The sequence below is a fragment of the Callorhinchus milii genome, unplaced genomic scaffold, assembly GCF_018977255.1.
Source record: "Callorhinchus milii isolate IMCB2004 unplaced genomic scaffold, IMCB_Cmil_1.0 Scaffold7, whole genome shotgun sequence".
In the NCBI taxonomy this organism is placed as follows: Eukaryota; Metazoa; Chordata; class Chondrichthyes; order Chimaeriformes; family Callorhinchidae; genus Callorhinchus; species Callorhinchus milii.
This window is the reverse complement of record NW_024704748.1, coordinates 2,386,781-2,409,080: the sequence shown is the minus strand read 5'-3', so window position 1 is coordinate 2,409,080 and position 22,300 is coordinate 2,386,781. Positions and strand designations below refer to the sequence as shown.

General features: G+C 42.6%; 1 protein-coding gene across 1 annotated transcript in view; it reads left to right on the top strand.

Moving 5' to 3' along the window:
• Positions 1 to 22,300, top strand: part of gfra1a (gdnf family receptor alpha 1a) — an 85,885-nt gene that overhangs the window by 48,123 nt on the left and 15,462 nt on the right. Inside the window, exon 4 of the mRNA XM_007909162.2 lies at positions 13,808 to 14,153. Coding sequence (XP_007907353.1) covers positions 13,808 to 14,153 — 346 coding nt within the window. The remainder of the gene's footprint in view (positions 1 to 13,807; positions 14,154 to 22,300) is intronic.

The window sequence follows — 22,300 nt, the reverse complement described above, 5'->3', positions numbered from 1 at the left end:
CCCAACGATTTACCCTGTCGGGAATCGAACCCAGGTCTCTCGCTTGCGAGGCGAGTGCTCTAACCACTGAGCTACAGGAATCCACTGTTGAGATCAGCCAACCCCAGCTCAGACCTGGGATCGAATATGGCGTCTTTCTGATGTCTCTGGCTCAGTCCAGACAGTGGCTGTTCCAACTTCGCCATCAAGGGAGTTGGCGAGTCATGCAATTTTAATCACCTTTATAACCCTATAAGATTCACAGTTACTACAGTTTAGAGTAAATCCTGTGAAGTGCTTTGAGCTGTTATTAATAATAATTTATCTGGAAACCCAATATAAGGAAAGTAGATAACTCATCTACTTAATTCCTTATTTTATTATTATTATTATTATTATTATTATCCCCTCAATAACGGGATTCAGAAATGCTCTGTTTTGGTCATCTAATGGTGGAGCAGAGGGATTGAGGTACATACAAATGTCCCGAGCCAACTGAGGCAAAGGGCAGTAGAAAAATGGGAGTATGAGACTGGATGTATTCATAAAGAAACTTAAATTGCCCCCCAAAATATAAATTTAATGCTACTGACATTTCAGAGCAACTTATGTAAATTGGCCATATTTTAATGATATAATAATAATAATCCTTACATTTGATAGAGAGCCCCATCACGTCTTCGAGACATCGCGAAGCCCTTCACAGAATATTCACTGTAAAGTGAATTGACTCATTCTACAAAATAATAAAAAATAGTCACATTAAATAATAAAAACAAAACAATGTTCTTAACAAATAGATTGAATTGCGAGTCTTTAAAGTCAAGCCGAATCGGGGAATCCAAATCCACTTACCCCAAATCTATGTCAAAGTGAATTGGGTATGAATTGCACCACCAAACAAAATAGACAGACAGTTCTGTTAATAACTTTCCAGTTTGTCCGATAGCCAGCATTCCGTGATAAGTAGTCATTAACAGGCTCAGATAACTCATTTAATAATTAATAATTTTAATTGATAACTTTTACAGTGTTATCAGTATTATTACAGATAATACCGATAACACTGTAAAATTGAAATGGAGAACCCATAGATGTTCAAAAGGCAAGCTCTGTTCCTAAAAACCAAAGTAATTAATTTAAAAGAAAAATCACTCGCTGATTAATGGACATTTGTTAAATAACACCGTATGGGTGCATTGTGTGTCATGGCCTAGAGAGTTGGTTTTTATCTTGAGACAAAAGCTATCAAACTCCAATGTGTGCGCGTGTGTGTTTCCTGCAGAATAAATTAAACAGCTTGGTGAGAAATACATTAAAATTATCTATAAGTTTGCGTTGTAAAGTACCACTGCAATAGAGCAGACAGGTTTAGAGAATTATTATAGCTCTAGCGGGTTTGCAAATGATAAAATAATTACTACAATACAGTAACTAGCAATTCTCCATCTTGCAAAATTATTTACTACCAGTGTTAAGCTTTCCTGAAAGCAATTACACTGAGCAGAGAGTTCTAATGTGATTTACAAAGACAATACCTAATCAGGTTTGTATTTCGCCTCTTTCTCTTTCAGTTTCAGCTCTCCTGAATATCTCGTAGCTCATCGCGTTCGGCTTATTGCAAATTCAGGCAGAAAAGTACAAATAGCACCCAAATAGAAACGATGAAATCCCGGGAAGTCAAATTCGACAATGTCTTACCCAGATTAACATTGCGGAGCCTTTTTTGGTGGGTTAAAGGAGAAAACGCGTTCTTGGAAACCACGTAATATAAATTCCGCTTGCCTTGCCATGTGACTTTTCAAATACATTGGGAGCCACTGAGCTCCTGCCCCAGAGAGGAGCTGCATAGCACAGCTGTGCGACTCCAAAGCCAAACAACTTCTGATAGGCTACACTAAGGAACCAGATGCGTCGATATCTGCAAGCACTTTAATGCACAGTAAACGTGGGTTCGAAAAGGAAGCTCGCCAGGAACTGGGTGGAGGCAAGACTCCTGCACAGAGAAATGTTCCACTGGTGCCACAGCTTTGCTTAGCATTTTCTTCCGTTTGTTTTTCACTGACGTAGTAAAGAAGTTACTTCGCCCGCAAAATACACAGTCAGTTGACTTTACAGTATATTCTGTGAAGCGCCTTGAGACGTTTCGCAGACGTGATAAGGCGCTGGATCGAATGCAAGGATTATCATCGTGATTATTGAGTTGAAACAATATTGTATATTTTTATGCCGAGTTTGCAAGTGCACACTTTCCCAAATCCCGCACTCTTTAAGTTGGAGGTGTGGTGTGGCGCAGGAGTTGTGTTATGAGCTGATTTCAGCACAAGAGGCGACATTTGGCAATTTCACTGCATTGATTTTGTTTATTGAATACTATTGCATTTTTATAGCAGCAGATTAAATATAGGCATCGTAACGCTGTATGCAATCATATGGCCCATTTAACTCTATAGCTAGCCAGTGGCAACCTTCTCCTGAGACCTAGGACTTACCAGGACATAGAATTTATGTCCGCTTATTTACAAAAGGGGTATAAATATTTAGAATGACAAACGCATGTAAAATTGATGCGCCTTCAACCGGTGGACTCTTATGGTAGCCCCGAGCTATTCCGATGAATAAGCAAATGACACGAAGTGTAACTGATTTCCGTTCAATTCAGCTAAAGTCTTGTGGAAAACATTAGTCACTGCACGACACGCTAGCTTGAAGTGGAAGTAGTAAATTGTATACTGCAGTTTTTCCAGCTACATTATTACCAGCTTACTATTTGGTTCTGAGAAATATAGTTGTATTTGATCGATCTTTCCCAAGACATTGATCGATAGCCTTGTTCTTCACGTGTCAATTTTTTGAGACTGGGGTTTTATGCAGTACTAATGCCCTAATCTAGCGTGGATCCTTTTTTGCCTAAGCGCCTTGTTATGGCAACTTATCATCTTCTGCTAAAGTCCGCGTGTTTTTTAATCGCATTATAAATTACACTCTTAACCTTGACCAGAGCAGGTTTTATTATCTTACCACGACGACACAATAATAAATGTTGGCTTCACTGATTTAAGGCGGCTCCAATAAAAATAAATGGGATCAAACTTGCCAAAGGGACATCTCCATTCGCACCTTTGTTGCAAAAATGGTTTAAGCAATGTAAGTCGAAACCCAAATCAGCATTAACAAAGGCAGTGCTTCAATTCACAAGTGAAAAGATCTACGGTTCACCACCAGAACACAGAGAGAGTTGCTGTGGAACAAATTTCTGTAATCTCTCTAACTCTTATTTTTTTTAGTGAAAATCCTTCTCCATCCCTCACTCCTCTCTGGGGGGAATCGTCTTGCTTTTAATGCTTTTCGAAAAAATATCATATGCACTTTCCTGTCATCAGTTATTTTCGCACAGAATTCCCCACCCTCCAAACCTCCAAACTGCTTTTCTCAGTGGTGAAAAATATTTCAAAGAGTGAGTGATGTAACATTTGAGTAGAGGAAGACGTCAGGCAACTTTTTGTGTGGTACAACATTATTGCAAAAGCTGAAACCATTAAATATATGTATGTATATGTATGTGGGTATTTGTGTGTGAATATGTATGTGTGTGTATGTACAGGTATGTATGTATGTGTGTGTGTATTTGGATGTGTGTGTGGATGTATGTATATGTGTGTGTGTATGCATGTATACGTATATATAATCTTTAAAGGTGTATATGCGTGTTTGCGTTTGTATGTATGTGTATATGTATGTGTGTGTGTATATGTATGTGTGTGTGTATGCATGTATATATATATCTTTAAAGGTGTATATGTATGTATGCATGTGTATGCATGTATGTGTGTATGTATGTGTGTGTATGTATGGGCGAGTATGTATGTATATGTGTGTATGTATGTGTCTGGATGTGTTTGTGTATATATATATATCTTTAAAGGTATTATCCCTTTCTTGCAGAAAGCATTCATAATAGTTGTACCAGTCCTGTTTAAATTAAATATTTCCCATGAAATAGTGGAGTATAATTGTAATGAAAATTGACCACTGAGCACGATTAATGCGATTAAGTAGTATGCCTGGTTTCTGAAATAATCAGTCATGCTAATACCATCAAGTACCCTGCATTATTAAATTCCATCCAGATTAAACCAATAATTGGTAGATCTGGCCAAAGCTACATTTTAGTGGAATATGGCACCATTAGCTGCCTATGAAATACACAGCCACACACTTTATAGCTCAGTGGTTAGAGCACTCGCCTCACCAGCAAGAGACCTGGGTTCGATTCCCGGCAGGGCGAAACCTACACGCCTGATAATAATCCCTCAAGAGAAAAACAATGATAAATTGGTCACTTCAATCCACGACTGTTTGTGGGACGCTGCTGTGCGCAATTGGCTGCCATGTTTCTCCCACAAATATACAGTCAATTCACTTTACAGCGTATTCTGTGAAGCGCTTTGAGACAATCGAAGACGTGAAAAGCGCTACATCTAATGCAAGGATTAATATTATTATTACTTTACAGGATGTCCTGTGAAGCGCGTTAAGACGTCCTCTCGTGATGGGCGAGCCTTCAGATTTTCTGCCCCCAACCTCTGGGATTTCCTTCCGGAATCCCTCCATCTTGCCCCCTGTCTTGCCTCCTTCAAGGCCCAATCTGAAGATCTTCCTCTTTGACCTCGTCTTTGGCCACCCTCCCGCCCCACCACCCCACCTCCCCTACTCTTCACCCCTCTTTATTCTAAGTCCCCAGCTCGGGTGCAAACCCTTGACTGTTCAAAGCCTTGGGAGGTCCTCCTGATTGAGTGGTTATTGAAAGGCGCTACATAAATGTGATTTGTTGTTGTGAATATCAAATGCAAGGATTATTATTAAATGCATTGTTAGAGCATGGAAACAAGTCATTTGACCCAACTAGTCTGCGTCAGTGTTTATACTCCGCATGAGCCTCCCTATAACCCTCTATTCCTTTTTCCCTTCAAATTTTATTAAGATTATCGTAGTCTTTAACTTTTAATGAATAATACGTTAACTGCTTAACACCAGTGATTTGTAGTATAATAATACTTGATTTGATATAGCGCTTTTCATGTCTTCAAGACGCTCAAAGCGCTTCAAAGAATACACTGTAAAGTGATTTGACTATATGTTCATGGGAGAAACCCAGCAGCAGTGTCCTGCAAATAGTCGTAGATTGAGTGACCAAATTATTATTTTTTCTTTGAAAGATTATTATCCCTGGAAAGGCTATCCACCAATCGACTAACAACCAGTTCCTACTTACTTCTAGGTAAACAGAGGCGTGTGGAGTAACTTGCCCAACATTTCACCTTGCCGGGAACAGAACCCAGGTCTCTTGCTTGCGAGGCGAGTGCTTTAACAACTGAGCTACAGGACTCCACTTGTACTGCTATGAAATTATTGACAAATAGAGTATTTGATGTTTAATGTAAAGGTGAATGCAATAAGTAGAACGAGTCCCAGAGCACGTATAATCTTACCCTACTCTCTTATGTTATCAGTAAGATTTTGCTTTAAGAGTAACTTGAGAAAAACGAATGTCTTCCATTAAATAAATATTTTAACGAAGGAACACCACAGGGTACATTCCTGGTAATGCAACACTAAGACATTTGCCTCTCAATTAGACAGTCACAGACTCGTGTTCTTTGGCAGCCTGTCACGTTGTGGGAGAATTATCATTCTTTGCCTGGGCCACAAAGCAGAACACAGAATAAAATAGGAATAAAAAAAACCAGCTGAATAGCAAAAGAACCAGACGGAAGATGAGGAGAATTTTGTTATACCCAGCGAGCTGTTACGACCTGGAATGCACTGCCTGAAAAGGTGGAAGCAGATTCAATAGTAGCTTTCAAAAGGGAATTGGATATGTACTTGAAAAGGTTTGCAGGGCTGTGAGAGCGTGGAAGCTGGGATTAGTTAGGTAGCTCTTTCAAAGAGCTGGCAGGGGCATGATGGGCCAAATGGCCCCCTTCTGTGCTGTAAGATTCTATGATTCTCTGATGCTAAAAATCCATATTTGCTTCATCCAAACCTAGGCAAAAGGATGAGAGCATGCGCTTTGAAAAGAAAGAAAAATTATGAAGATCTGCTATTTTCAAGCCAAGAAACTGCATTTTTGTATCTCGTGGCTTTCAGGTCGGGAGGACATCCCAAGGCACACGGTCGCAATGAGTGCGATAACTCCGTCTCGAAATGCGCAGTTTTTCCTGGTCGAGTTTCATCAGGATTCCTCCCAAAACTAACAGCATTAAAGAAGAATCAAAGAGGGCCAACGATACAGTTTGTTTGCATAATGAGATACAGTAATCTTGTGTGCCAAGGGGCTCAAAAAAAGGCTCAGTGACGAGTTATCAAGAGTGTCAAGTTAGGCATAATTATAAATACACGCATAAATGCACCGGGATATTGACAGCATGATGATTTATTTAAGTGGTAGTGACAAGTTAAGCCATGGTTGAGTTATCAGGAGTTTGCTGCATGTCGATTATAATAGGATCTTACAAAAATCACTAAGTGACCTGAAATGGAACATGAAGATACAAATACATAATTTACAAGAAAATCTCATCGAGGGGAGGGTGAGGGGGTTTGGTGGGGGCTGGGGTAAGAGGTAGAAAGGTTACGTATTTCTGTAATGCCTAGTGATTGATGCTCAAAGTCACTTCAGCTACATTTCCATATCCGATGTGGCTGATTATTAATAAAGACAGAGCTCAACAGATTTCTCATTTAGTAATCCAATAGCTAAGAAGCCATTCATATGATCAACACAGTATTCTCAAGGGTTCCACAGATGGATGGAAGGCAATTTTTACCACGTAAACCGGGAGAGCCAGAGAAGCTAAAAGATTTAATTACAAGGGTTGCGACCTTGTTTTATCTGATTTGAACAAAAATTCTTGCGAGATTATTGGATTGGAACATAAATTTGAAAGATGGTAATATTGAAATGGGACTGCGAGGCCACTGTAAAAATTCTGCAGGCATTATGTTTTTTGCTGCAACAGCATTTCACAGCGAACCATTACCTGCAGGAGTATGATAGCATTGGAAGAATGAAATGCAATTAATCTTGTATATGCACAATAAGGGAGTAGACTGCTGATTCAAAAGGAACACTGTTGAAAAATAGGAGTCCAAAGATGCCAATTAAATCTATGAATAACGTATTTCCATTTTCCAGAAAGCTTGCCTTTAAAGGCAAAGGATTCTTTTCGTAATCTTATACATACATTATATTTGCCATTGGATATCGTTCCATTTTCTCGTCGAAGTCATCCTTCTGTCGACTGCAATTTAATCTGGGTTGCTTAACGCCAACACTATAAAAATCATTAACCATCTTTGCTTTTTCACCACTTTTTAAAGAGCATTTCTACAGCAAATTACGCTGTGTAGCTCCTTTCATGTAGTATAACCAGCTTAAAACGCTTCTAATAGTGTTAGGCGACTGAACAAGCAGTAAAGGAGTTTGGACCTTTGAAGGTGTTGACTGAAAGGATGGGCAAACAGGTACATTTTTTAAGTTTTGTAGGTAGGGAACGATATAGTAAAGCGATTTTGGGATTGAGATCTTAGTGGCTAAAGGCTTGGCCATTGATAATGGACTGGAAAGAGTGAGGAATTAGCAATACTCTTATTTCTAATTAGCACCGCCATCCAACCCACCTCCATCCCTACCGCCCCTGAAAAAAAATCTGACCCCCCCCCACTCCCTCTTGGCTGCCTTGGAGTCATATGAACTTCTTCCCCTCTGGGCTTTCTCCTGCAATGACCTATTCTCCTCGGTCACTCTTCTCCACTCTCGATTCTCTCGCTCCGCTCTCTTCCTGAACTGTCTCCTATTCACTTAAATCACCTTGGTACACCAAACACTTCCACTCCCTTAAAGCACAGTTGCGTGCTATTGAACGCACCTGGCTTAAATCGAATTTAACGGTCCATCGGCAGATCTGCTGGAACTTATCAACTCCTACTGCTCCGCCCTCGCCTCCGCTAAATCGTTGTTCTACTCCAAGACAATCTTGGAGGCCAAGGACAACCCCAAGCTCCTCTTCTCCATCACTAACCGGCTCCTCCGCCCACCCTCTCATGCTTCGCCCATCCTCACCTCCAATGCCAACTGCGAGACGATGCTGGACTTCCTTGAATCCAAAGTTGAGGAGATCCGCTCAGCTGCCTCTGCCCTTCCATCACCACCCCCTCCCCATCTCCCCCTCACTCCCCGGCCCCTACACATCCCTCCTTCCACACCTTTGAACGTGTCTCCCACACCTCTCTCACCACCACTATAACCCGCATGAAACTGACCACCTGCTCCCTCGATCCCATCCCTACCCCTCTCCTTACCTCCCAGCTCCACCTCATCGCACCTCTACTCACAGATATCATAACTTTCCCTGTCAACTGGTACTGTTCCCACTCCATTATAAACGGCCATCATCACTCCTATCCTTAAAAAAACTCTCCTTGGACCCATCTCATCTCTCAAACCATTGCCCCATCTCGAACCTCCCCTTCCTCTCCGCGGTCCTAGAACGAGTTGTTGCTTCCCAGCTTCGCTCCTTCCTCTCCTGCCACTACCTTCTCGAATCCCTACAATCGGGTTTCCATGCGTCCACAGCATAGAAACATCCCTGGTCAAAGTGACAAATGACATTCTGTTCACCTGCAACCAGGGCTCCCTCTGCCTCCTCGTCCTCCTTGACATCTCTGCCACCTTCGACACCGTCGACCACTCTATCTCATTCACTGCCTCTCTCACCTCAACCTTCACAGCGCTATCCTTGACTGGATCAGATCATATCTCTCACACCGCCTCCACTTCATCTCCACAAACGGCTTCTCCTCTAGCCCCCGCACCGTCTCATGGGATGTACCTCCTCTTCAATATCTATATGCTCCCTCTTGGTGACATCATCCGCAGACATGGGAGTCATCATGTGGATGACACCCAACTCTACCTCTCTGCCTCCACCCTTAACTCCAGGACCTGCTGCTGTCATGACAGAATGTCTGTCAGACATCAAGTCCTGGATGAGAGATAACTTTCTTCAGATGAACGTCAAGAAAACGAGGCTCTCCCGATTGGATCCCGTCAGCGCCTACAGACCTCAGGCACTGACAGCATCACCATCCATGGTTGCACATTCCACCTTACAAAGCCTGTCCGGAACCTTGGGGTCTTGTTTGACCCTCAACTGTCCTTTCTACCCCACATCTGTGCCACGATTCGCTCTTCCCTCACCTCCGCAATATTTCCCGGCTCCGCCACTGTCTCACACCACAGGCCACCAAGACCCTAATACATGCTTTCATTACATCAAAACTTGACTATGCAAACTCATTGCTTGTTGGCCTCCCCAACTCCTCTCTCCACAGGCTGCAGATCATCCAGAACTCTGCTGCCCATGTCCTCTCCCGCACCAGGCTCCGTGACTCTTATCACCCCCATCCTCACCCAACCCCACTGGCTTTCCATCACACAGAGGATACAGTTCAAGATCTTGGTCCTCACCTTCACAGCCCTCCATGGTTTTGCTCCCCCCACCTCTTCAACCTCCTCACCCCTTACCATCCTGCCCATTCCCTTCACTCAGCGGGCTCCGGCCTGCTTCATGTCCCCCGCCTCGCTCGCCCCACTGTTGGAAGGCGTGTCTTCTGCCACTCTGTCCCCACCCTCTGGAATTCCATCCTGCAGTATCTCCAACTTTTCTCCTATCTTGCCTCTCTCAAGACAGATCTCAAGACTTTCCTCTTCGACCGTGCCTCGACCACCCTGCTTCCTCCCCTGCCCTCCACCCTTCCCAATCCCGGCCCCCCCCCAGCTCGGGTCCAAAACTGACTGTCCAACGCCTTGGGACATCCTCCCTAGGCGCTATACAAATGTAATTTTGTTGTTGTTGTAGTCTAGAGCAGAGGATATTGCTGAAGGAGGTTGCCGAAGTAGAGAGGGGCAACATTGAAAAAGGATTTGAAGATCGAGAGAAGGACCGTAAGGTTGGTCCACTGAAATGTTGGGAGCCAGTGGAGCCTGGCAAGGATATGGTTATGGGATTGCAGATAAAGGGAAGATATAAGTGGTTGCATTTTGCATGAGTTTTAGCTCCTGGAGGGTAGATAGAGAGTTTGCTGTCAGCACACTGTCTGAGGGTACAACAATATGCACTTAAATAGTACCTTTCACGTCGAATGAGTATCTCGAAGCGCGCAAAAAAATACTAACAATAGAACAATTACTGTCAAAAGACCATATAATGAAGTCTATTATATTCGTAATATTTTTAAAAATTGTTAACGTTTCTTTCAGACTCATTTCTGATGTTATTATTCTGGGAACGGGCTGGGAGAAATTGGTAGACGCAACATTGTGAGAGACTGATACAGCCATTAATCCACAGGACTTCCGCAATCTTGACATCTCAACTGTGAGCACGTTAATTCAACTCACCAGCCTCAGTATCTCCTGCCTGCCAGCTCCTTCTAAGGTGTCGCTGCATTCACTATCTGAACAAAAGTAGTCACCCCAAAAACCCCAATAGAATAGAGAAATACAAAACCAACCAACGCTTGCCAAGGTTACACATAACTCCTTCTTAGCAATTCCATTTCTCTTTTTCAAAGGAGAACTCAACAATGAGAATCATTTTTATTTCTTAAAGAAATTGCGCTTAACATAGAATCGCTTAAGAGTCAACACACAAAACCTACAGCGTGAGTAAAGGGATCGCCGGTTACAATAAAAGGGTTCAGGTTAACATTTTCAATGGATTAATGGGGGAAATGTGCGAAATGTGATGTGTTAATTATCACTGGTGATAACATACATTCCTGTCCACACACCCCCCGCCCCTAATTATCTTAAACACACTGATATCAAGTATTATTCGCAAGGGCAAGTCACATTTATATAGCGCCCTTCATGTAGAACGTTTTGGAATAATTTACAGCAGGAGTTAGGGGAGAGGGGGAAGGTGGAGGTGACTAAAGGTGCCGTCAAAAAGGTAGGTATAATTTCAGATGAGAGGGGGAGATGGAGAGGTGGGGGAACGAGTGGATTGATCCAGAAAGCCTGGCCACCGACGGTGAGGCAGATAGAACAGGGGACAACAACAACTTGCATTTACAAAGTGCCCTTCAAGCAGGGTGGTGTTCTGGAGCGCTTGAACACACAGTAAGCCCGAGTTAGCCGAGCATTGGCGGTGAGCAGAGGAGTGGGGTAGGATGAGATGGGAGAGATAGGAACGTGCTGTTTATCATTTCTAGTTGATAATGATTCCTTTAATGTTGGCCTAAGTGATGCTATATAATTTTTTTTGGTGCCATTAGTGTTTTAAAAGTAGCGCTGCATGTCACAGGACCTCACAAATTATGACTGTTGCGACGTGACTGTGATAAACATGTCACCGAATTAAATAATTGTCAAAGAGGGATACCAGGTTATTGCGGGTAGTGAGATACTGCTCAGAGAAAGATCATCAACTAACCTCAATCAACTCATCAGATCGCAAGAGACCAAAATAAAAAAACAGATGCAGGTCCAAAATTGCACCCAATCTTAGCCCATGACACCATTTTGTCTTAAAAGTTAGAATTGTTGCGTAGAATTGTGAAAAATTCTTAAATTCACTCTTAAATTGGAAGCATTACACCCTCACCCCCCCCCCCCCCCCCCCATCCCCTCGCCCTCAGAATTTGGGATTCAGACTGAATTTAAGAATGAGAAACTCTAGTCTGACCTTAAATTTTGGAACAAAAATGGTTTTGTGAAATTTCAAGTTAAAAGTGCTAGAAATGTACAGCAAGTTATAATAATAATAAAACTTTTATGATTTGTTATAGTGCCTTATCAAGTCATTGTGAAAGAGCTCCACCGGATTTTTCTTGGAAGTGTAGTGCCTATGTATTTTGTCGGTGAATACAACAGCTAACTTCCTTCCACACAGCAATGCCCCAACAAACAGACTTGAAGTGAAGGAACCGATTTTATCTGGGGGATTTGTTGGCTGGAATACGGGTGGAGAAACTCCCTTCTCTTTTTGAATAGCACCATGAGATTTTTAGTGTCCACCTGATTAGGCAGATGGGACCACAGCTCAACATCTCATCCGAAGAACATCATCTCTAACCATGCAACTCACACACCCAGCACTACACTGTAGTCTCACACAAGACTATGCAAGTTCAAAGTCCCCATGTAGGGCTTGAACCAACAATCTTCTATCTCAGAGGCGAGAGCACTACCTATTTAGCTAGACTAGCACCTGATTTTTTTAGCCTGATGTTCCAACATACCTAACGTTGAGCGCAATATTCTATTTCATTTCACTCCGAAAATAACAGATATCCCAAATGATACGTTTGTGCATCTTTTGGGGGAATTATTGACCAGATTCAAGTAACCCCAATGAAAATTTAATTGGGAGTAGTTCATTAATTTTGCCTCAATTATACTGATTTATACTAATGGAAATTGAAGTTGCTTCCAGCAGTAAAGCAATTAGGAGCAAGAAATAACATTTATATTTCCCTCTCCGAAATAGCACTCTCCAAGGGGAGATCTCTTAAAGCATATTTGCGGACCTCTTCAAACTGACATCTCAAACGGTTGCCTCTTTAGCCTAGTCATCATTCTTGATGGGCATCACTTGCGAAGCACTTCGAGGCTCTTCGACGTGTCAGTAACAATCCTTGCATTTGATATGGTACCTTCCCATGTCATTGAGTCGTCTCAAAGCTGTTCACAAGAAATTCACGTGTGTTTGAAGGTGAATGGGGCTACCAAAATGTGCCCAGCAATGTCCCACATACAGCAATGGAAGTGAATGATCATTTTTTTTTAATCTGGAGGAATCTTATTCAGGAATCTAGGAGAAACTCCGTTCTCTTCCAAGAGATCTCTAACATCAACGGACCTCAGACAGGACCTCAGTTTAATGTCTCACCTGAAAGATTGGACCTCTGACGATATAGCATACTCCAGCACTATGTTGCAGTGTCAGCTGAATAATAATAAACTTTGCATGTGATAGAGGGCCTATAACATCAAAACATCTTAAAGCAGTAGCCAATTTGTGCACAGCAATGCTCCACAAACAGTCGTGAAGGGAACAAGGGATTTCATTTGGGGGTGGAGGGGAGGGGGAGTTGGGAATTGTTGGCCAGCACACTGAGAGAAACTCCCTTCTACCAAATATTTCGGGGAAAAAAAAGGAGACATTTTGCACGGCGCTGGGGGAATATGTTCCATCTGAGGTGAAAGGATTTCAGGGGCCAAAAGAAACAAGAGAACTCCAGTCTGCATCTGACAAAGAAATACACTCTGATCATTATCTTATTGTTATCATCAAGGGTTTATGAGATTCCCTGTCCTCAACACTGATGCTTCTCATAGATGTGAAACTCCAGTCGCAAACAAGACCCGTAAATCATCAGGTGCTTTACAGCAACAACAACAACTTGCATTTATATAGTGCCCCTCACGGAGGGTAGCATCCCAGAGCGCTTGAACAGTAGCGGGAGGTAGGGAGGTGGTGGGGGGGGTAGGGAGGAGAGAGCGTAGGCACGGTCAAAGAGGAAGGTCGTCATGTGTGACCTGAAGATGGGGAAGGAAGGGACAAGGCGGAGGGGTAGTGTAGTGAGAGTCTTTCCAGAGTTTCGGGTCTTTACGTGATATCGTTTTCGTTCATAATAATAATAATAATAATAATCCTTGCATTTGATACAGCGCCTTAAGACGTCTTCGAGACGTCTCAAAGCACCTCACAGGATATACTGTCAAGTGTGGTGACTGTACATTTTGTGGGCATTTTAGGAGCGGAACCGCTGGGCACAAGAGGAAACAACTGTTTGGACGCGGCCAAGGCTTGCAACTTAAACGATAACTGCAAAAAATTCCGAACCACGTACGTCTCTCCCTGCACCACTCGGATATCAGCCTCGGAGATCTGCAACCGGAGAAAGTGCCACAAGGCTCTCCGACACTTTTTCGACCGGGTCCCCCCGAAGTACAGCTACGGGATGCTGTTCTGCTCCTGCAGGAACACAGCCTGCACCGAAAGGAGACGGCAGACGATTGTGCCTATTTGCTCGTATCAGGAGAAAGAGAAGCCGAACTGCTTGTCTCTGGCTGAATCCTGCCAGACAAATTACATCTGCAGGTAAGACAATAATTATAATAATAATAATCGTTGCATTGGATACAGCGCCTTCTCACGTCTTCAGACACTACACTTCACAGAATACACTGTAAAGTGAATTGACTGTGTATTTTGTGGGCGAAACGCGGCAGCCATTTGCGCACGGCAGCGTCCCACACAAACAGACCGGATTGAGTGACCAAATTATCATTATTACAAATAATAATAATGAGAATCCTTGCAATTGACACAGCGCCTTATCACGTCTTCGAGACGCCTCAAAGCGCTTCACAGAATATACTGTCATGATTTCTTTTTTAAAAAGGGGTTATTACCCCCATGGAGAGCGAACCACCAATCAGCTAACAACCGGGTTCCCACTCACTGTTAGGTAAACAGAGGCGTGTGGAGTAAGGGAACTTGCCTAAAATTTTGCCCAACCCGAGGATCAAACCTGGGTCCTCTCTCGGGCGAGACGAGTGGTCTAACTAATACTCTACAGGACTCCTCTAGCATTCGGTGTAGAGGTGATTAATGAGAGTGCAGAAAGAAAGTTTTTTTTTTGAACTGCTGGTATGACCTGAGATAGGGTTTCAAACCTCGCACCAGAGCATGGGAATAGCTGACAGCCAGAGCTAAATAACAAAAAGCTGTTTTTTGTTGAAAGTCTAGTGTCAAGGGGCTTGAAGCACGTGTGAAAGACTATGGGAACGGAAGGGAAGGCTGTGGTGCCAGAATCCGAGATGAAAAGAGTCAATTGTCGGAAATGTCGTACAAGGTCGGTCAGGCTTTGAAAGCAGAAGATGGGTTGTTTCAGGAAGTGGAGTCCTTCGGTCAGAATTGGAACAAATGAAATGGAGAAGCTAATGGGACAGGATTGAGCTTGAGGGTCTGGTGGTGGGTGGGGGGGGGGGAGGGGGAGGGTGGGCGAGGCAGGGAGGGAGAGGAAGGGTGGAGGGCAGAAGGGTAAGGGCGGAGTGAGATGAATTGGAAGAGGGGCCGGGGGGGAAATCAGTGCCAGAATAAATAAAGAAAATCGGACAGAGTTAAAATGCACAACCGCCCGTAGAAACAGGAGTAGGGTATTCAGCCCCTCGAGCCTGTTCCGCCATTCTATAAGATCATGGCTGATCTGTACCTCAACTCCAATTACACGCCCTTACCCCGTATCCCTCAATACCCTGACCTAACAAATAAATATCCACCTCAGTCTTGAAGATGTGAATGGATCAAACATCCACAGACTTCTGTGGGATAGATATCCAGATTTGCACCATCCTTTGGGTGAAAAACTACCTTCTGATTTCACTGCTAAATGGCCTGGCTCTAATTTTATGATTAATACCCCTGTAACACACACACACACACACAGAAATTGCATGAGAATCCAATGGGCTGGCCTGTTAGCTGCACACAGTTGGAGAAAGAACTGGAATGTACTTGGCTCCTGTCACATCGTTCCCCACCCTGAGTTGGCGTCCTTCAGTGAGATCAAAACGATTGGAAGAGGCAGGGAGAAAAACATTGAGTTTAGCAATCTCCACTTTACTATACTTCAGTTTCAGCACAGCACAGCATGGTGATTTGTTAGCAAATTTGTGGTCTCATTGAGGGGAGGTCACACCAATGGTTGGTGTGTGGATTGAAGCAGCTATTTTCAAGCATCAGGAAGCATTCTCTAAGGTTCGGGCTGCAGCTAATGACATTTCTCCCAAGTAAGCGGAAGGGCTCTCGTTAATCATAATAATCCTTGCGTTTGATATATAGCGCCTTATCACATCTTCGAGAAGTCTCAAAGCGCTTCACAGGATACACTGTAAAATAAATTGACTGTATATTTTGTGGGCGAAACGCAGCAGCCAATTGAGCACAGCATAATAATGACCCTATTGGCACAGGGTATTAATCCACGCACTGAGTAAACATTTTTATAAAGTGTTTATCTTAGTTCAGTCAAAGCAAGCATGAAGAGGTCACTTACTGTCAGATGCACCCTAATGAGCATGTAAGAAAACCACCTACAAGCAAGCGGTTTGTTTAGGAAGCATTGTGTTCCTTCTCTCTTGCTTTGAACCTGACCTGAAAGCCCTTGATGATGGTATCAGGCTGCAAACATGTCTTGTTTTCCAGCACTTCCCCATCCCTATCTGTTATCCCTATCCCTTAGGATCATAGGAACAGGAATAGAGCTTTTCCCCTGCCTTCTCCCTCCTCAATTTCTTTTATTGGATCAACTAAATTCATAAAGTTAATCAATGCTTTACCGCTGAGCGATAATAATAATTGTAATTCGTATATCTGGAACAGCGGGGTGGAGAGGTGGAAAGTCCCGAGGTTAGAGGCACAGGAGTTTAAAAGTAACAACTTAAGGGTTAACCATCACTAAAACTAGAACTTTGAAATGTTTCCATCAATTCTTTTGTGATTTTATCATTACCTTTATCTCACATTACCACCTTGAGCACAATTTACCTGCATTTAGGTGTTAAGAGATTTACTTCAGCTTCTATCAGCAAAGATAATCCTAATACCTTCGTGCCTGCACTTTCCTTTCTGAAACTTTAAAGGGCTGAAATCTCCACCAAGATTGTTTTATCTAAAAAATAAGGTTTGCAAAATCCTTAGGCTCTGTCTTGTTTTTAGAGTCTTTTCTTTAAGAACCAGCTTCCAAATGAAGACTGAATTTAAGGATTTTTCACAATTCTGCACAATCTTAAATTGTAGTCGATGACAAAATGGACTAATAATAATAATCCTTGTACTAACCATTGCATTTGATATTGTGCCTTATCACGCCCTTGAGATATCTCAAAGCATTTCACACAATTTGCTGTAAAGTACAATGATTGCATTTTGTAAGCAGACGCAGTAGTCAAATTGGCCACAGATAATGCCCCACAAATAGTAATTTTATCTGGAGGATTGTTGGCCAAGACACAGGGAGAACCTCTCTTCTCTTGCCGTGGGATCTTTCACGTCTACTTGACCGAACCTCATCTTAGCGTCACATCTGAAGGATGGTCTTACAGGCTAAGTAAGTAAGATGAGGTGAAATTTCAGGGCTTTAAATGTGCTCCTGTCTGCGCAAGTGGTCTCTGGAACTTTGTGCAGAGTGGTACTTTCGCTCGAGAGGCAAGACAGGATATAGAACAAACAAAAAGAACACCCCTACTGAAAACCATTGAATACAAGTTGGCCCCAATGCAAGCCTGTAACCCTCAGCTGGGAGGATTGGATCACAATTTCATGGCCACAGAAGAATTGCATTCTCAAGTCGTGCCCAGTTCAGACTGTATCTGACTTCACGGCAGCAAGCTTGAGGAAAAGATGGGCGAGTCGGCGGGTAGGACTGTACTCTTCCCCGTGTGTTACGGCCAAACCACCTCGCAGGAACGTGCTGGGAGAAGGGGCTGCGTTGCCAGAGGCGCCAAACGGATTTGTGGATTTCTGCTCGTTCAACATCGGGGTCTCAGAGATCTGTTGGAGCAGGAGAGTACAGACATTTCTGAGAGCACAACGATGGGCAATAAACGAACACGCTTTTCGCACTTCCAGTAATTAAAGCAGTTTCAAATTAATGATAGTTATTAAAGTCGATCACACTCAAGAGCAAGAGTAATGGAACATCATGGGCAAGCATTGTAATGCACAGCGACAGCTTTTCCTCTGGGTAAGAGGCTCTTTCATCTCATAACAACGACAACAACAATATAACACCTTTTAGTTGTGGTAACATGTCCCAGAGATGGTTTTGGACACCGGGGAGCGAGGGTGAGGGGGCAGAGGCGCACGTAGGCATAGTCAAAGATGTAGCTTTTCAGGTGCTTTTCAAAAGCAGGTGGAGAAAGGGATGGAGACAGAGGGATTTTGGAAGCGAGTTCTAGAGGCTGAGAGCACAGTGACTCGATCTTCGTGCTGTTCAATTTTATTTTGCTTGTTTTACAATCAGCCAAGATAAGGGATGAAGCTTTTTAAAGTTGCCTGGTGTGTGAAGTGTATGATTGATCCATTTTACTGTCTGGTAACTTCGAGTGTTTAGCAGATGAGGAGATCAATTTGCGAGATGTGAAGACGGATTTGTGCACCTCAGATTCTCGGTCAAAGAGCAGTCTGTTTCCCTGGGATTAGGACTGACTGCCCATCCAGTAAGTCAGGAAGAGCCAAGAAAGGAGAAGGTAAAACATTGCCTCTCCCATTACCCCTACAATAAAGATGCTGCATGTTATTTAAATTTTTTAAAGCCCTGTAGAATATTGGTTAGAGCACTTGAGAAACCTAGGTTCAATTCCCGGGCAGGACGAAACATTGGGCAAGTTTCCTTACTCCACACGCCTCTGTTTACCCAGTAAGTAAGAACCCGGTTGTTAGTCGATTGGCGGATCGCTTTTCTGGGGGGTAATAATCCCTTCAAATAAAAAAATAATAATAATTTTGTCACTTGATCCAAGACTGCTGTGCGCAATTGGCTGCCACATTTCGCCTACAAAATATACAGTCAATTCACTTCACAGTGTATTCTGTGAAGCGTTTCGAGACGTCTCAATGACGTGAAAAGACCCTAAATCAAATGCAAGGATTATGATTATTATTAATAAAATGATCTGTAATATCGGTTGAGCAGCAGAAATGCACAGTCTCAACACTTTACAGTGAATCTTGTGAAGGGCTTTGAGACTTTCTCGTTCTGTGCAAAATATCAAGGTTATTATTATTACTATGAACAAAAGAAACGGCCAACTTGAGTCTCAAAAAGAAAAACAATTTAGAGAGTCCCATTATTGCTGAATTATGCTTCCTCAATTGGCAGCTTTGTGAAGTTTAGTTGCAATATCAAATGCAAAGGTTAATATTTTACCTCTCTTGGATTATTCTGTCCTTCATGTGATGTGCTTTTGTAAAATCTGGTGTGTTAGAAGCTTCATGTGCCCTGTGTTGAGCAATGCTCAACCTCTGCTAAAGCAAATGCCGCGAGTAAAATCAAATTTTAGAATAAAGAGAGAGAGAGCATACAATTCTCTTATTCAGTGAAAATACTGCCAATACTCAGCACTTTCTTCACACAAATAGTATACCCCACGGATCCCAGTGTAATACATTATACAAGCCTTAAACCTGACTGGATGCAACGAGTGAGTAATGACATTGAACGTTAAGCTCCTGAGTCCATTTGTTTCATCAAATCACCCCTGCTCAGTGGAATACAACCTAGTTGCTTACAGCATGGTGAGATTGTATATGCATATGGTTAATATGAATTAGAACATTTTGCACCGATGTTATAGCAAGGGTTGTAAAATGCAGTGATTTCAATTGGGATTCCATAAAAGGACACTGAGTTGCAAATGGGGACTTCTTTTGATAACTGACTGACCGCCATCCTGACCTAAGGGAACTCTGCAATAACAGTAACCCTTATAACAATCTTTGCAATGGGTTACGCCATTGGGTATCACATCAAAATATTTTGAAGCGTTTAGAGTTTTTCTGTACAGTGAGTGTACTACAATAATAAAAATCCTCGCACTTAATATGCCGTGTCAGGAGGACGTTTCAAAACACTTCACAGGATTCAGGTATATATAATCATTATAATAATAATCCTTGCATTTGATATAGCGTTTTATCACGTCTGCAAGACGTCTCAAAGCTCTTTACAGAATCTACTGTAAAGTGAATTGTCTGTATACTTTGGAGGCGAAACGAGGTAAAGTGTAGTGACTGTATTTTGTAGGCAAACTTGGCAGACAATTTGACAATTTGTAGTTTCCCGAGCAAGTGACTGTATTAAGTTCATCTTGAATATAGTTGATCTGGGCACTTAGCCCATTTGCTCTGTGAACAGAACTAATGCAAGTCGTGTTCTTGTCCTCCTGACAAGCAATGGTGGAAACCAACCTTTCGGAACAGTTGAGTCTATACTGTACGTCAAAATTGTACATCGCTGTACACATAGTATTGAAGGAATTGTAATTCTGCACTTGCTTTCTCACAGTAACACGACACCACTATCTGTAAATCCAAAGCAACATTACACAAGCAAACACATTAATGCCTGGATATCATTAGCATGGGTGCAATTCAATCTGAACTCAGACCAGCAGCCAGAAACCAATACAGTAAATCATACTCCATCTAGGATTTTTAATTACTTAATTTACTTTACAAGCTGTAACATACTATATCAGATGCCCCATCAGCATTTTTCATTTCACACCAAATACAGGACGACTAAAAAATTGTGATACCATTACAATATCTAATAAGTCTTGGAGAAATTATGATATTTTTGTGGGTTATTTTTAGATAATAGGGTAGATACCATACTTTTTAGTCACCCTGTTTTTTTATTTTGCGCACAGAAATGTCTCAAAGAACAACAATGAAGTGAATGATTAATTTTATCTGGGGGATTGTTGGCCCTCAGGGTGTCAGAAAGAAATTTTCAGCTTTTTGCGAATAGTGCTCTGGGCAAAGGGTCCACAGTTTAACGTCTTAACTGAAGGCTGCAAACCAGCACTGCATTGAACCATAGAATGATAGAATATTACAGCACAGAAGGAGGCCAATCGGCCCATCGTGACTGTGCCAGTCCTTTGGAAGAGCTACCCAATTAGTCCCACTCTGCCGCTCTTTCCCCATAGCCTTGCAAACTATTCCTTTTCAAGTAACTATCGAATTCCCTTTTGAAAGTTATTACTGAATCTGTTTCCACCGACCCTTTCAGGCAATGCATTCCAGACCAGACCGTAACAACTCTCTGTGCAAAAAGAATCTCACCTCTGGCTCTGAAGTGTCAACGTAGTGTATATGAGTTCACCACCCCGACATGGGGCTTTAACCCAAAGCCTTCCGACTCCAAGGCAAGAGACACGTTGCAAACTAAATCTCTCCCCCACTCACCTCCCACCCCCTCCAAACAAACAGGGCCCTCAACTTCAGGAGAATGAGATAATACTAATAATCATAGCACTTGATATAGCACCTTATCACGTTGTTGAGACATCTCAAAGTGCTTCACAAATTTAAAAGACATTCACTAATTCACCAATAAGATTCCCTTAGACAACTCACAAACAATTTGGTCACTTTATTGTGAGATGCGATTTGTTTAAGATTCTGATCCTCTCGCACAGCTTTTAACTTGAAATCTCTGCTTTATGGTGTTCCTGCCTGGATCTGGTCTGGTAAAGAAGGATGAAATCCTCGCTCTCCAGTCTGAGGAGTCAGAGCTGCCCTCTCTGGAGGACTGCGTGGGAAATGGAGGATGGGGCCTTAACCAGTGCCATAAAATGCCCTATTTATCTCTGCTTGACCCACAAGCTTCTCTCCCAGTGGAGATTCACTCCCTAAGAATAAGTCAATTCAGGCTGTTCTTTCTCAGTCTCTCCCCCCCAGTGATTTATTGCAGAGCAATGCTGGAAGGAAGAGAGCTGTGAGCAATTTGCTTGCCACTTCTTCTGCTTGCGAAATAGAACATAGCTTGAGGGAGCTGAGAGCGGGAATGAAATATTAAAGGTACTGTAATAAAACCGGGCGGGAGGGGAAACAACAAGAAAAATAACTGCACATACTTCATAGTTCATTTTTGCTCCAAGTAAAAACACCTTTAAGAGGTGTTGAGGTCAATTAATTAGAGCCTGCATTTGCAATCTTACCCTTACGTAATTCCGGAAAGTATTAGGCGCAGGTTGGAAAAGAAATCCCACAGTTTTTTTTAGGAAAGCGATCAAAGGCTCCACATCAAATGCAAGGATTATTTTGAAGATGCGGACCAAGTCAATGTAAGTTCCCCTGCTCGCCACACGGCTCAGTCAGAAGGAGATACGTTTGAGATTCAACCACAACAACTTGCATTTATATAGCGCCCCTCAGGCAGGATAGCATCCCAGAGCGTATCAAGACTTGCACATCACATGAAGTCACGTAGCCAACTGTCATCACTCAAACCGAACTCGAGTACAGAGTGAATCCCCCGATGATCACAGAACAGTCCATTGAGGAGAGAGTGAGAGCGTGCACAGACCTGATTCACCAGCCCCTCAAATTGCATTGCTTGCCAGATGATTACTGAGCAATGTTACTGGAAAGGTCAACGATTGTACTCAAAGCACTCTGTCCTGCTGGTTCAAGGAGGTACGTACTCAAAGACGGAAGTGACAACCAGAGTA